Source organism: Pomacea canaliculata, linkage group LG9, assembly GCF_003073045.1.
Source record: "Pomacea canaliculata isolate SZHN2017 linkage group LG9, ASM307304v1, whole genome shotgun sequence".
Lineage (NCBI taxonomy): Eukaryota > Metazoa > Mollusca > Gastropoda > Architaenioglossa > Ampullariidae > Pomacea > Pomacea canaliculata.
In genome coordinates, this window is record NC_037598.1 from 10,872,574 (window position 1) to 10,889,346 (window position 16,773).

General features: G+C 43.9%; 1 protein-coding gene across 6 annotated transcripts in view; it reads right to left on the reverse strand.

The window, feature by feature from the left end:
• Positions 1 to 16,773, reverse strand: part of LOC112571665 — a 35,952-nt gene that overhangs the window by 7,215 nt on the left and 11,964 nt on the right. For all 6 annotated transcript variants that reach the window (XM_025250839.1, XM_025250842.1, XM_025250843.1 and 3 more), the window contains 3 exons: positions 2,403 to 2,524; positions 1,939 to 2,152; positions 208 to 405 (listed from right to left, as the gene is read on the reverse strand). In XM_025250839.1, the coding sequence (XP_025106624.1) occupies positions 208 to 405; positions 1,939 to 2,152; positions 2,403 to 2,524 (534 nt within the window). The remainder of the gene's footprint in view (positions 1 to 207; positions 406 to 1,938; positions 2,153 to 2,402; positions 2,525 to 16,773) is intronic.

The following is a 16,773-nucleotide window of genomic DNA, read 5'->3' on the forward strand; positions in this document are numbered from 1 at the left end:
GCAACACAAAAATAAACTAACAAACTAATAAACAAACAACACAAAAATAAACTAACAAACTACTAAAGAAACAGCACGCACAATAAACTAACAAACTAATAAACAAAAACAAAAAAACTAACAAGCTAACTAATGAACAAACAAACAAGCTAATGAACAAGGGAAGTAACTAAATAGCTAAGTGAGCTAAACTGTGGAGTGGCCCACCGTTGCAGTAGAAGTTCACCATGCATGGCTGCGACATGACGTTCTCCGGGTCGTTCTTGTCGCAGTTGTCGCAGATCTTGTAGCGCGAGCGCCAGCCAGCCCCACACGAGGCGCTACAGGGACTCCACTGCGACCACTCCACCCTGTCCACGTCGTCGTCCGGGCGGCGGAAGGACACGTAGTGACTCGCCGGGTGATCTGCACTCAAAAGGCGCGCGGTCAGTCAGATGCTCGTCCGGGGCGCCCGGCAGTGGAGTGGTTAAAACACTCGCTTGTCCCCACTGCAGTGAGAGGCCCTGGGTTCAGATCTTCTCTTGGGACACTGTATGTGACACCTGTTTGCAGGGCCGACAGGGGTTTCTTCGGATACTCCGGTTTCTCTCTCCCTCCCCAACCTCCTCCCACCCAACATTTTTTTTCTTTATTGTCAAGTCACTGGCCATTATAATTGGATTCGGGAGCTTTCCGTACAAGGTCAGCCAGTCACCGCTAGGTGGAAGCACTTTACCTCCAAATCAATCAAATTAACCTCAAATTAATTCCCTTTGTAAGACAGTGGCGGCCGCACGAGTTACTGTGGAAGAGGGCAGAGGTCAAGGCTTGACCAGCCTATGAGTGGTTTACAGCCTCAAAATAAATAACGGTATTTCGTCAATTATTCAGGGCATGCGCAGTACGCACTCGTCGGTGATTAAAACAAAATAGGGGGTCAGTTTGTTAACCCCTCAAACCTCTCAAAGCCTAAAAATGCTATCAGCTGAGCCACGCGCATGCGCTCGACCCCCTTTTCCGATTTGAGCACGGCACTAAGACAACTGCTAAAAGCTGATTGGATGTTGCCATAGGATACCGATCAAAGCGAAAGACCCTCATCGCAACGATGGCCCGAGGGGATGATTAAAATGAAAGAAGACCGCGCAGTGTGCCGGTGGCTGTGTCTTAGTTGTCTCCCTTGCGCACATTTAAACGCCCCTACTTTCACGAAGATTAACTGAAACTACGGTGATGAAAGGGAGAAAAAAAATGAATACAACAGCTTAATACAACTCAGATGTGGCCCATCGTCATACTTATATATATATTAATACCAACTTTATTTATTTTTAAAACCCAGGGGTTGTTACTAAATCAGATCTTAAATATACTGTGACCTAAGTGGTCCATTCTTGCACATTTTTCTGTTATAAAAGCAGCACGCGCTTCTACATCTGAGGATCTGGTAGAGAATGTTATAATATGTCCTAATATGTTAAAACAAGGACAGGTTTGAACACATTCAGGTAAAACCCAGCAAACACGCAAGATTCGGCCAAGCTTAGTCCAAGCTTGGGCCAATGTTTTTAGCTTGGCCCAAGCTTGGTCCAATCTTGACCGAATCTTGCGTGTTTGCTGGGAATCGCATCACTATGTCATCTTATTAGGACATATTTCAACACTCATAAACACACTCAGGCACATCTAGCTGAGCAGCTCATTTATCTCGAGATACATTAACTGAGCAGTGGCGTAGGAACCAGGAAGACAAGAAGGGGCAGCCATCACAAAAAAAAAAAAAAAATAATAAAAATAATGAAGGGACAAGAATGTGAATGTTTTTCACTGTCACCATGAAGTTCATCCTCTACCCAAAGCCATCTTCCTCCGCCACAGCTCAGAAGCAGTTTGCACGATAAAAGAAACTGAAAGAAATGCCACAAGGACAATCTACACCAAAAGAACGGACTGGCTAACCGTTTTCAGGTCTGAGCCAATCCTGTACGGTCGTGGTTGTGGTCGTCTGCTGTGTGGTTGTTTTACTTTCTGTTGTAGTCTCGGGGACCGGCTGCTTTTGTCCAGGTTTCCGGTTGAGCTGCTTTGCTTTGGGGGACACGTCCCCTTGTCTGTCAGACGGTGTTTGCAAATCAGTGCAAGGCGTGCAGACGAATCTGTTGCGACCAACCTTTTGCTGCAGAGAAAAAATAAAATAAAATAAAAAAAATGTGAACAATCCATTACACAGAGGGAGGATTAAACTTCTGAACTCAGGATCACTGAGAGAGGACATTACGAAGACAATAACTGTAAGGACATTCCATCAGCATTTCCCTGACCAAAAAAAAAAAAAAATACCGCAACATCACGACCTTTCAAACTAGGTCTAGTTGTACGAGCAGCCTAGCTAGCTCGGCAGGAAGATGAACAAACGACCATTTTACCTTTTTGCTGAAAAAACCAGCGCCTTTCCCAGCACAGCACTCCTCGGGACTGTCGTAGCTGACCTTTAGGTGACCTCCGCAACGTCCTTGCTTCTTGACCCTCCGGAAACAAAACAACTTCCCTGCAACCGCAACATAGATCGTCAGGTCCTATTTTTTATCATCATCATCATTCATCATCCATCCATCCATCCATCATCATCATCCATCCATCCATCCTCCTCCATCATCAACTATCAATCATCATCATCATCTCTGCTTTGTCTGCGAATTCTGCTTTAGCAGGCAACAACAGGAATAATATAATGAGTATTAAATTATTCATTAATATCACTACCATTAATAATAATCTAAGAACTGCCATTGTATAGCCGCCCATTTAATGGCGCCCAGAAATGCTGTTAAATACCACGTGGACATCATTGTTAAGACTGACTGATGGTAGCAAAAAAAGAATAAAGCCTGGCTGATCCAGGAAAAAAACGGATCCTCATTCTTGGCGTGTTAACATCGTGAAGAAAATCCATGATGGGAGGTCAACGGAATAAAACGATCCGCAGTTTCCCAAAGTGCATTGTCAGCTGCTCTCTGTCAATGTAATGTCAAAAAAAAAAAAGTTGGCCGTTAAAGCAATAGATGGAGATCGACAATCAAGTAAGAAGTTGAAAGTTTTAGATGAACGAGGCCATCAAGCGATGGATGGAACAGTCCAACACAAGGATGAAGATACCAGCAAGAACTGTAGGATAAACAAAGGACAGAATAAAAAAACAGTTGATCGCAGAAGAAAAGAGCCGGTTAGGTGAAGGGATTACGGTCCTATGGGTGAGATCAGATGAGAGATGACAGAGAGACAGACAGGCAAGTAGCCAGCATGGGACGATAGTGAACTCGAGGCTATGAGGTCGACTGCATGACTGAGACACACGTTTGCATGTTTGAAACATGAGGCTTGGGGGCTGACAACAGACAACATTAACTGCCATCCTGCAAACCCCACAGGACATGGCTTTAAGCATCTAGAATTCAAGACACTTGTAAAGTTCTGATTACATTATTTGTGGGTGAGGAGGACTGCTTCCAGCACCGTTCTCCGTCTTTCTCCATTTCATCCAGACGACAGCAACCACGACCACAAACCACGTCACAGACACCTAGGACAGCAACGGCGCTGAGACATCGCAGATACTATTAATTCAGCAAAGCTGGCATTTGCATGTTCTTCGAGTCTAGTCACGACGGGAGGGGTGAGGCATGAAAGCCAGATCAGCCACCACCTAGCTACTGGTAGAAAAGCCCATCATCACACAGGCAACCACGCCAGATATCTCCCCGGGTCCTCCTCTTGCCATGGTCCTCCTCCATTCTGACTGCTTCCTTCAACAACTTCCCCTTCCCCGTTCCCTCCGGTGCGAAAATGACTTACATCAAGCTCCAATCTCTGCTTTGTCTGCGAATTCTACCTCAACAGGCAACAAAAGGAAGAATAAATGACTAACAAAGCTCTTTGTTAGTCAAAGTTAATTACATTTTTTTTTGTGCGCGTGCCTGAAGAGATACTGGTGTCTGTGTATATGTATATAAATAAATAATTACATATTTATATCTTACTTTTGCAAAAGCTCATGGTAATCGAAAAAAGTAAAGTATCATTTTATGTATCCATGGTAACTAGACAATTCGAATGGTGACTCGATTCGTTGATAAAAGCACGGAATAAATAGAAGGACGTGTGTGTATTAGTCGCAAGCTATGTATAGCTCCTACAAGATCAGGCCTGGCGGAGACCAGCATTAAGCCTGGTGAGTGGTTGTGACTGACAACAGCCATCACGGGGTCCAAAATAGCGTCGCCGTCGCCATCGCCATCGCCATCACTAATGGGGAGCGCTCAGACTTACCTCCCCTTCTCTTCCCTCCCCTCAGCGCGGCGGACAGTCGCACCCTTGGGTAAACGGCGACCGGGGAAAGGAGGGAGAGGCCGCTGGCTTCCTGAGAGACCGGTGGTTTCAGCTCCCTTAATGCCACCTTAATAACACCACTGCTGTGACGCCTGTAATAATATGGCGGCCGCATGGTGGCGTTCTTCTGAGGAGGAGGACGATAACGCACAAGCAATTACCGCCCGCAGTCTCGCGAGAGCTGTAAGCGAATCTCTCTGGATTCGGTTTGTAACAGTGGAGCTAGGAATAAAGCTGACCGTTGCCCGATACAATCTTATCTGTGGGATATCCTTCCCTCGTTTCTTCTCAGACCAGCTTTTGTCTGTTTAAAATAAAAATGGCACGTGGCAGTGAGCTGGGTCGCCATGACTAGGGCAAGGCGTATGAAAGCCTTGGAAAGTGCAGCTACATTGTCTTCCCTGATAAATTAGGTTATCCCATATGCTGGGGGAGTCTTTCAACCTTACAGGTCACGGCCAGAATGAAACTGAAGACCTGCTTGAACAAAGTCAGTGGCATTAATCATCAGGCTTCGACAGTCCTTGTATTTTCTGTAAGTTCCTGCTTGCTCGATGTTACGGTTACTCTAAACATGTCTGAGAAACTATAAAAAGCTTCTGTTTCAACGCCGTCCCTTGGTCTGTGGTCGAATGAATGTTGGTTGCAGACGACAGTTGAAGAGTTAGCGTCCTGTTATCCAGAGTGGGCAACTCAGAAGGAGGCGACATCGGAAAAATAACTGTTAAAAATATAATCGCAAACTTGTATTACTGGACTGCTGGCAGACGAACTGCTAAGGGAACTATTAAAACGAGGCAAGAGTCTACAAAGCTTCCGGTTTATTTCACAATTCAGATTAACTACTAAAACGAGGCAGGTGTGTACAAAGCTTCCGGTTTAATCACATTCATTGTTTAGGCTCGCCGAGACTAACAGCGGAGAGGCTAAGCGTTGGTCTCGGCAGACAGACAGCAGTCCACCTATCACCGTCCGTGATACAATCGTCTGCGGCCACGGAGTAGGTCTCTGTACCGAGGGCTGCAGCAGATGGCATCGGCATCTGCGTGATGTCGTCTATTCCGATCAGTCAGAACCCAGCACGTGATCACGACAGACGACGAAGACAGACGTTTGGCTGTTGACGGACGATCCAAGACACCGTGATACCCGATGGCGAACAAAGTCGACAATCATTGCAGGCAATCACGCGCTGTGCATCTCCCCCTTCCCGGACATTCAACCAACATCTAGTTCACCCCCAGGGCTGCTGATTGATTGCCCCCGGAGTCACAGGCCACCCCGCACCGCCACCCCTTACCCACAGATACACAGTCCGCGTGGTGCCGCCCTTGTCATAGAGTCTGACAGCTAGATGGCGTTCTTCCATTCTCGCCACACTCTATCGTCTGCAACCAGCTTCCGGTTTCCGTTCCTCCACCCACTCCCCTGCCATGCCACTCTCGTCACCTCTTTACTCGGAAGGCGTGAAAAAAAATTATAGCACGCGCCCGAAGGTCAAAGGGAGAGCAGGCGGAAACCTCGCACATTCATCTTCTCATTGTTGCAAATCTCGAGGGAATCGCATTCCAAGGAAACCAACTTAAGTGATCTACTAGCCGAGAAATGGCCAGACGATGGACTAGTCCCCCGTCTGATTGGAGGAAGAGTGTAGGTGAATCACTTCATTTCGTCTGTCGTCTGCAGCTCTCATTCTTTTCGCTTTGTTTGTTGTTGTTTTTAACAATGTTGACGAGTAAGCGGGTATTGTCATTTGGTTAAAACCACAGACGAGTGAATGCTTATGAATCACAACTAGCCTAGCTTTGACAGGAATTCAACTGGCTGAATTGTCATTTATATTTGTTTATTTGTTCATAACGACGAATTTACTACAATTATGATGAAGGATGCAAAAGTTGCTTTCCATGTTATGCCGCCGTTAAAGGTCTACATACACACCTAGAAACATCATTATGACAGAAAGCAGTTAAAATAATGACGACACATTTGTGCACAGATACACAATGTTAGTCATATTAACATATTATGGTCCCAGCCTTCCCATTGGCTGCTACGTCTTGGCAGCTTCAGTGTATCCATGTACAACTCTGACGTCTGTGTTGTTGGTCCTTTTGACCTCTCGTGGGGATGTTTGTAGGCGTGTATCAGGAGAGCGGAAGAGGGTACCCACCCAGAATATTGTCAATGGTATCTTGCACTGAGCTTTGGGTACGACCGTTTGAAAAACGCAGACTCCACCAGACACTTCAATATGTAAAGAGGAGGATGCTTCAGTTGACAACCATCTTGAAGAAAGGCGAGTTCCTAACTCTGCGATGTTCTGTTGTTCTCCCAGATGAAATCGAGAGGAAAGCAGGGTTTTATATGGGTAACTGACACTACTCCCTGTCGTTTATCGCTGCATATCGATGTCCTTTTCTCATACCCGCACTTTTCGGACACTTTTCCGTGGAGTTTTCATTTGCATATATACATACACACTCATGAATGTCTATATAAATATATATGTGACTTATATGTCACTTCGGCATGCCGCTATAAAAAGAAAAAGAAAGAAAGATAGAAAGAAAGAAGACGAACGAAAAGAAGAACGAACGAACGAACGAACGAACGAAGAAAGAAAGAACGAACGAACGAAAGAAAGATAGATAGAAAGAAAGAAAGAACGAAAGAAAGAACGAACAAAAGAAAGAAAGAACGAAAGAAAGAAAGAAAGAACGAACGAAAGAAAGAAAAAACGAACAAACGAAAGAAAGAAAGATAGAAAGAAAGAAAGAACGAAAGAACGAACGAAAGAAAGAAGAAAAGAACGAACGAAAGAAAGAAAGAACGAACGAAACAAAGAACGAAAGAAAGAAAGAAAGAACGAACGAAAGAAAGAACGAAAGAAAGAACGATCGAAAGAAAGAACGAAAGAAAGAAAGAAAGAAAAAAGAGTTTGGGTTAACGTGATTAACGCGACTTTGGAGAATGGCGGCAACAAATCTCCTCTCGGTCAGGAGACCCACGAGTCTTACCCTTGATGGAGCTGCCAAAGCTGCGGAATCTCGCAAGATTTCGTCGTCACAAAGTAGGAGGAAATAAGAAAGCAAGAGGAAGCCAATGGAGGACCACTAGAGGTTTGTGGAGATTTGAAGAAATACCACCAGACTCCATCTGAGAATGGGATTTTCAATTCGCGCTCCAACGCCAAGAACGTTTAATCTTGAGGGTTTTAATAAAAGATGGCGGGGAGGTTGGCAAGTACAGTCGGAAAGATCGATTATGTTACATCTGTTCGTCTTACTCGTTCCAGAATGACATGTAGTCGATGCTAGCTAGATAGCCAACTAGCGCCATCTTATGTCAGGTTCCTAGTGCTGAGTCCATTCCCATCTGTCTGTCTGTCTGTCTGTCTCTCTTCTCTCTCACACACACACACACTTATACAGACCATATCTCTACTGTCGCACACCTCGCTGATATCACACCCGTGGTACAAGTGGTCCCGTGGTGACCTGGGCGGAAGACTCCACTTGTACACAACATGGGGAATGCAAGGAATATCGTTTTGTTTCCGAAGTTATAAACCGGTGTCCAGATACCTTCAGGTGTTCTACACCTGGAGCAGCAGTTATAATGTCAAAGATGTCATGTTAAAGAACATGAAGTAGGGAAAGCGGGATCCGTGAATGGCATTGTGACTATGAACACAAGAAGCTTTTCAATTTCCGATCTTGCCCTGTCGCTTCATAAAGTACGGTCACGTGCTGCTTTCCCCTCACAATTCACGATTTCCGACTTTTCTACAAATCAGCACTCCATAAAAACAATCTCTTCATCTGATGAAGACAAAGAAATGCACCACAGTGTACTCAAAGCTGAAAGAAATAAAAACTTGACATTTTCAATCTTCATAGCAAAACCACACAAAAGGACCTGGAGTCACTGAGATGCTTGAGGGGGTCATCGCAGCTCATCGTCCGGTGACAGGCACACAACACAAAACTCGCATTAAAAGGAAATCCAGAGAAATAACAACATATCACCAAAAGCATCGTAGTTGGCAACAGCCGCCAGCCATCGAAAAACAAAGAACACTGGACATCGGTTGCTGCATCTCTACGAAGAGTGTTAACCAGACATGGCGTCTTCTCTACATGAAGTTGTTTTAAAGAAACTTTTCCTATTTGGGATGTTCTGTGAACATAACACTTTGCTGAACCTCTTGAAATCAATCGTCAGGGTCAGAAATAACTGAGCGCCGGCAGTGCAAAGGTGTTGGCTGTGAAAACAAAGTCCCTGGTTCATGACAAACCGTTGTCTTGCAAACTATTTTTTTTTTATTTTCAAGTGGCGCTTCTACTCTTTCTCTCTCAAAACAAACAAACAAACAAACAAACAAAAACAGAAAACAAAAAACAAACAAACATTGTATACACTCGCACGAGCACTCACGCTTCCCTGCTCAACACATCAGAAATGCTAAATGTTATTTCTCCATCTCACTCATTTCACAATGTGATCTCAAATGTAGAATAACTCTGCAGCTAACTACTTTCACAATGTGAATCAAACCAAAGGCTGAACGCTAGTTTTGCTGCGAGTTCACTTCACAATGTGATATCAAATGCTAAACACTAGTTGTGCAGGGGAACACAATGACTAGATTTGTGTCCCTTACATGGCCGACGGCGAGTTATCCGCCCCTGGAGATTCGTCAATCGATGGACGGCCGCATGGAGCGCATTAGCAAAGCAGAGAATATGTCAGATTTTCCCCACAAGCCTGCTCCAAAGTCTGTAATACCCAAAAACAGATGTAAAAACAAAAAATATGTCCATGCCTTAAAGTACAGTCACATTGGTGATGAATAAAGCTGAGAAATGTGTCCATACTTTTGTTTTTTCATTGGCTACCGTCTGAATCCGTCCAAAATGTCTGTTCGTCGATGTCTTTCATTTCTGTCCGTCAGTCTCTCGTTCATCTCCGATTTAAAAAATTTTTGTAACTTTACAAAATTATTTTTTAAGGTCGGAAATGATGATCGATGGATACAGATGCACAGCTGTTTATGAGAATATTTTAGTAGCTGACAGTATGTACAGGATTCGCTGGTTTCTGTTATTTCGTGGCCATTGCATACTAAGTCACAAAGCTGAATAATCAAGCGAAAGTTTTAACTGTTTACCTGTGTGCTGTCATGGAGCTGAAAAAAAGCTTTTATGTCCTAAATGTCTGATACTGTGAGATCGTTGTTAAGGAATCTCATTAGGCGGCTGGACATCGGTGTGGCTGGTTCAGCTCATGCAAACTACAGCTTGAACAAGTGTTGGACAATTGGCATGTACACAGGCACACACACACTTACATACTCCCCTCTCACGCACATTTCTACCCCCACCACCACCATCACCACACCACCACCACCCCTGACTTGCTGGCCTCCAAAGATCCCCACACCAGCTAATCAAGCCAAGCACAAGAAGAGCAGGACCCGCCATTACCAAGACAGCCCCGACTCCCATCTCGCCAGCCTGTTAAACGGCGCGCAGTCTGTGGTCTTCCTCTTGCAATTACACCACTACATGTCCTCCCTGGGGGGAGTGGTCAATACGAACCTCCCTTCTGAGCCAGTAATGCACAATGCAAATGTATCTTCATAAAATATTGCACTCGGGCTAGATAAAATTGGAAAGGATTTCCAGACTTCCCTTTTTTTCTTCTTCTCCTATCTCTCTTCCGTAACCCTTCTCGTCGTCTCTTTAAAAAAATGTTCTGGCCTTTACTTGTGGATCGGAGGATTCGTTCTACGACATTGCTTTAATCAAGGGGAGACAACTTTCTCGCGAGCGCAACGAAGCGCAAATGGCTGAAGGTTGGCAGCGGGGCGCGGGTACGAATGGTCCGATAAAAACGGATGAAAAGGAAATTGCGGAGATGGAAGTTAGCACCCGTTTGACACCGCCCTCACGGTTGTGTCTGTACATTTGACACCATTTACGACCGGGAGCAGACGCTCGCCTGTGCTGTAACGGTAAAATGGGATGAAGTGGGACGAAACTGTACGGAAGTGAGGAAGAATTGAAATAAAATGTGCAGCAGACGAGGGAGGTTGGGGAGGGGGAGGGGAATTGGGAAGATAATCTAATAGTCTGAGAAAAATGTATGAACACATCAACATCAAGAAATCGTCTGTCTTGTTCTTTCTCTTCTCTCTCTCCGTCCCAATTTTTAAAAGACGGAGTAACGCACTTTCAATTAAATTAAATCAAGACGGTCACAGACACATTATATGAAGATGTACATTTGCTTATAGATTGTTGTTGAATTTATCCGAATGAAATAAGGACGAAAACTGTAAATAAAATATTCCCTGAGCATTCAATACCCGTGCAGCGGAATTTCAAGATCTGAGCTCTCCTTTTGCCTGGTGGGTTTGACCAGTGGCGTGTGGCTAAAGCGATCACAGCGGAAATGACCTGTCAACCTCAGCCACTTAGCAGGAGTTAGCGTCACGCGGCGACTAGTGCTCACTGCTAATCATGGAGCCAGCAAACAAATGTCCAAGTTCTTCCGAGGTCGGCTGCTGTAAGGCAATAAAAATTGCATATTGGAATGCTGAATCATATTGTCGAAACCTCTCCAGAAGTTTGTTTGTCAATAAACTTTGCTTCTTTGAATAAAGGGTTTCAGGGGCTGTAAAATATTGTAACCAATCATACTGTTTCTGACATTATTTGGTGTTATTTTTTGAATTTAATGCCTATGAACGAAAGGCTTGGCTATGTCGTGTTCAGATCTTGTCTCGGCAGAGAAAGAACAGAGTGCCCGAGGGGAGAGGTGAACCCGGGACTGCCAACCTTCACTGTATTGGTGACAGGCGTTAACCGCCCTTGTGTGATTGTGTGAATGTGTATGGATGTGTGTTTGCGTGCATACATGCATGCGTGTGCGTCTGCTCATATCCTCGCATTGTCTTGTGATTAAATTTACGAGAAAGTCGTCTCGTATTCCAGCAACATTCTCATCTCTCCTGTACTTTCACGGCAGCAAATTGCACGGGTCAAAGTTCAAGAAACAAAGGAACTGGTGGCTAGAGCCTTGATGTCATCCTTCCAGCTAATACATTGATTTCCTGTCATACAGCTGGCTTTTCACGTTCCACTAATACATTCTAATCCACCGGAAAGTTCACTCGGTATCCAGGGAGGGAGTAACCATATCAGGCGAGTCTCAGTTCATTCTCTCTTCCATTCTCCTTTCTCTTTCGTTTTTTTTTAAATCGCGTATTTCATTAAAATTTCTAGTTTTAGTCTGTCTGAATAGAATGCAAAGCAATCGTTGCTCATACGGTTGGCAGACTTTTTTTTTATAAAAAACTGATGTGAAGGATAGGGAAGTAAATATTAGTTATTTTTGGAGTACAAAACAAAAATATATTCAAAATACAGAAACACCAAAACCAGGGAAAAATTATCAGGTCGACCACCAGGTCAGATATCGTAGAAACTATGTCACCCCTGCGCAGGAAAAAAAAAACTCAAATTTTAAACTCAAAACGCAAAGACTAACTTCTCGCAGAATTCGTATTATGTTGACACTCATACTGACAATATAAAAGTATTATAAAACTCTAACAGTTAGTGTATGGATGATTACTCTCTAATATCTACTTAGGACATGTCTAGGTCTTAACCTCCATACAAAGAAAATTTTTCTTCTAACATGACTTTTCTCGAGTCGACTTGAATTTACTAGTGAATTTATCATCGACAGTTTAGGTCTTCCTTTGATCTCAGTGTAACACTGTGCGGAGACATACGCCTGGACGGAAACCCATCGGGGACAGAAGACGGGGCAAAGGTCACTAGCGACACTTGATTACTTGTGACAACTTAAACCAATCGTGTGCGTGTGTGTCTGGGTGGTACACATGTTGGCATGCTTTCTGTAATCGTGTGTATATACGTGTATGTCTGTCTGAATGAGTGCATGTGTGAGAGAGAGAAAGAACGAGCGCTTGCTGATGTCTTCCACTGCTCCAGGAGACTTGTCCTCCCGGACGGCTGTGAAATATCAATACCAAAGTCCCTGAAGATAAAAACAGTTTTACACCTAATCTGCCAGAAAGCTTTGTGAAGATCTAATTGCACTGTCGTAAAGCACTACACAGGCAGAACATCTTCCCTGTCCTGATTTTATGTTCAGATGTGCTGCAATTACCGTGGTGATAACCTTTGAAGTGAACTGCATGGCACATTGATTTACAAACTAATAGCCTGCATCTCCCTCTTCAGCAGGCTCGATATTAAATTCTTTCTGACAATGAAATTGAAATGTTAAGTGCAGTGAGCAGAACATTGCCATGGAAATAACAAATTTCTACAGACATCATTCTGAGCCAAAGGACAGGAAGAGGAACGGTGAATGAAAAAAAACATGAATGAATGCAAATTAACTGGTTAATAATTATCTGAGGTACGAGAGTAATGGTGTCTTTCTTCTGCTATTGCTATCATTGAAAACTTGCGTTTTATTCCTCCTTCTTCTAAAGCCCACAACCAAAAATCGCACTTATTTACACCTCACAGATTAAAAAATTAAATAACTGGTATAATAGTAACTGTAACTTCCTTGATCGTCTGCTGAATCTCTCCTCCCCATCCCCACCTTTCACCCTGCCATTCTCCGTTTTGTCTCGTTCCGGACCCAAACTTCGAGTAAAACTTAATTTCCGTCCTCCTCTTTTTTTTTTTCGTCCGAGGGAACAGTAACAAATGTCAGGCGCACGTGCTGCGGGTGTAGATGGCGCATTGTCGTCTGCAAGGTGATTTGTGACGAAATGGAGCCGTTACTTCGTCACTGGCTCACTTACATCAACGCCCTTTAAAAGATGAAAGGTAGTTTTAGTTTCCCTCGGGAAGCCTTTGACATGGCTGCCCAGCTGTATGCCGGGAAGGACAAAAAGTTTAAAAAGAGTGGGAGAAAGAGTGGGTAGAGGGGAGTAGAGAAAGAAGTATTTTTGTCAATTAAAGAGAATACTTGTGATACCCGCAGACTGCGAAAAATTACTCTCTCTCCTTCTCTCTCTCCCCGCAAACAGCGCATCATACTGGTTAAAATGTGGTCTAAGATCGTGAACATCCGCGGCATCAGAGAAGATATAGTTCGCTTCTGTTGTCTCTCATACACACTCTCACACGCACAGTCAACATACATGCTATCACACGAACAGTTATCACACATACCCTCACACAGCACGGTTAACATGATACCCTCACACACAGTCAACATAATACCCTCACTGGGCCTCACATACCCTGACATACCCGGACAGCACAGCTAACATACCCTCATAATAAGAACGAAGGAAAGTAAATATAACAACTGTGATTGTCTGCAGAATGTCTCATCATGTTGCTTACTCGCTCTGTATTGCTAAAACTTTCTGTGTAAATATCTACCCATCATTCTTTTTTTTCTTCTCTTCCTGTCTTTATACGTAATTCAGTTTCTTTCATTCTTCTTTCATGTGTTTGTCTTTTTTTTTCTTTATTTTCGTTCTTTCTTCTTCAGATTAAAGATTTGAGACTTCTGTTCCTGATATCCACAGTGTTTTTGATGTACGAAATAATGTCTTATATATTATTATAATGTCTTCTAATGAAGGTTAAGACCTATTCTTCTACTAACATCTACCCAGCCTCCATGTTTAGTCTTCTTTTAATGTTGAAGCTTAAAAAAAAAAATATCTCGCAAGAGTGAGTGAGAGAAAAAGAGAAAAAAATGTCAGCTTGAATGATGCACGGCTGGCGTTTCATCGCCACGAAGGGTTGTCGCCGCAAATGGTGTCGTTAGAAATTCTCACACCGAGTCTCATGAAACTTTGAGCAGCCTGCCACAACACTTGTATGTCGACTGAAACCCTCACCCCACCCCGACACCCCTCTCAGGGAAGATGAGAGAAATTGCAGAGTTGCCGCGCATAAACTAATCGAATAATATGACAGGGACAAGCATGCACGCACGCACGAACGCACATACGGACGGAGACCTGCGGACTCGTGGTCGGAGTTTACAGGCGATGATCGTCTGCACAAAGCTTGTGAATACACATGTTGTTTGTTTGTTTGTTTTTTGTCAGAGCAATGTCACAATTTGATTGTTTGGTGTGTATGTGTGTGTGTGTGTGTGAGCACGCGCGTGCGAGAGCGAGCATAAATGAAGAGAAATTTGTGTTGATGGCAATGCCGAGTGTTTCAGTTCAATCTGGAAGAGTGGTGTCCGCTCTCGCTCTTGAGAATCTCATATGCATATTGAGATTACCATAATTGTTTATATATAGAATTCCTATAAATTAATCAAATACGATATCAACACCTCGTCCTTAGATGTCTGATCATTTTAACTCTCGTTGAATGTCCGTGCCCGACGAGATCCCGATCGAGCAAGGCAAGGTGTTAGTTATTTTACTTCTCTGTTCGTGAGGCTGCATTTTAATGGCCCTAAAGTAGTGAAAAAAAAACTGGCACACCACTAAGATTATTTTAAATATACAGATACTACACACACGTGTGCATAGACAAAATCTTTTACACCAAGGAGTGGGTGTCCCTGTCCTCAAAACACACACACAGAGACCACTACCAGACTAACGAGGTCCACCACTTGCACGAACACGCCATCAAACAGTACTCGCCACTATGCTTCTCGTGCTGGCTGCTATTGATGAAGGATTGCCTGATGATGTCCCAGCGCATTCTCGATCACAAACCCAATCAGCATGGCTTTCAATGGGAGCATAATTCATCAGGCAGAGCGGCGGCAGCTAATGACGGCGAGAAACGATCTTTCTGGACGTGTGAAGTGCAACACAGAACCCAGGCGTCTGCGCCACCGGCTTCCTCTTCCCCTTCCCCTCCTCCTCCTCTCTCCCTCCACTGCCTCCCTTCCGAACATCAATCACCATCCTTGCTGCTGCTGCCGACGATGGTCAGTTACACAAGTCTGGAGGAGTGCTATTCAAGTCGTGTTCAGCAGAAGAAGAATCGTCACTGTCACGATACAGCGATAACGAGGAGAATAATTATCAGCCAAAAAAAAAAAAAAAAAAAAAACTATTACAGATAATAACTTCTTTTCCTTTCTCCCCTAACATACCCCCTTGTCTCCCTGCCACCAGCTTCGTTTTGGATGCTGCTGTCACCATAGCAACCACAGAACGCCTTTGTCGCCACGGTTGTCTTGAATGTTTAGAATGATGTACACACAGACCCTGAATCTTGCAATTGTATTCTAATTTCCTTTTTTATCTTCTTAATTTATTCCGTGTTTCTGTCTAAATGTTTATCTTTCCTCTTTGATCCATTTCTTTAGAACCATAAATCAATATTCACAGAGAAGGGAAAAGGAGAAGATGATGATGATGGGGGCGATGAGGACAATGATGACGACTAGAAGAAACCTTTAAAAGTCACTCAAGTAAAGAGAACTACAGAGGCAGCGACATCCGTGGGACCTGAATGGCTGGAAGGAAAGGTCGCAGACATGTCTAACCCTCTCCAGACAGAGCTCGGGCGGCCGAGGTGCCAGGGCGGACTGTATATGGCGAGCAAATTAACCGAATGTGTCGACCAGGGAAATTGCATTTCGTCTTCCCCCCTGACCCCCTCTCCGCCAACAATTTGCACTTTCAAAAGTGGGAAGAGGGGTGGCATCGCTGTCGTATAATCAGGTGACTTGTATCAAGTGTGCTCACTCTTACCGTCATGGATTCCGAACAGGGGGCGTGGCTGCCTCCTCCTCCTCCTCCTCCTCCTCCTTTCTCTGTCTCTCTTTCCTTGAAATTGAGCCAGAATCAAGGACCAAAGAGTATCTTATTGTACAGTGTCTCTGTCCTCTTGTGTCTTTGTTTCTCTTTCTCAGTTCTTCCTCTAACAGCTAAAATCTCTTTGTAAGTGGATGAGTATTTTTTTAAAGCCCACTTTGGGTTCAGACTGGACATTTTTTGAGAGTTTCATTTGGTGGAGGGCTTGTTAGGTTCAGGCTTTTCGGGATGTATACAATAATATTTTTTTTAATACCATAGGGAGACCTGAAACACAAAGTTCTTCCAAAAATAGTTGTTATTTTAAAATCCACCAGTTCCTGACACAGCAGCAGCTAAACTGTCACTGCAATTTCCAGACAAAAGTGGAATGTGAACACACAGACAACTTTGAAGAAGTCATGGCGGCTGTAGGTTGCTCTTATCCACCATCACCATTGCCACCACTGTTATAACTGTTACATGGATGAATGGATTAAGCTGTTACATGGATGAATGGAGGAAAGGACTGAGCTGGATTGAGAAGGAAAGAGAAAGCAGCATGTGTAGAAGATTAAATAGACACACAAGCGATATCGGTTCCGGTTGTCTGAACAAGA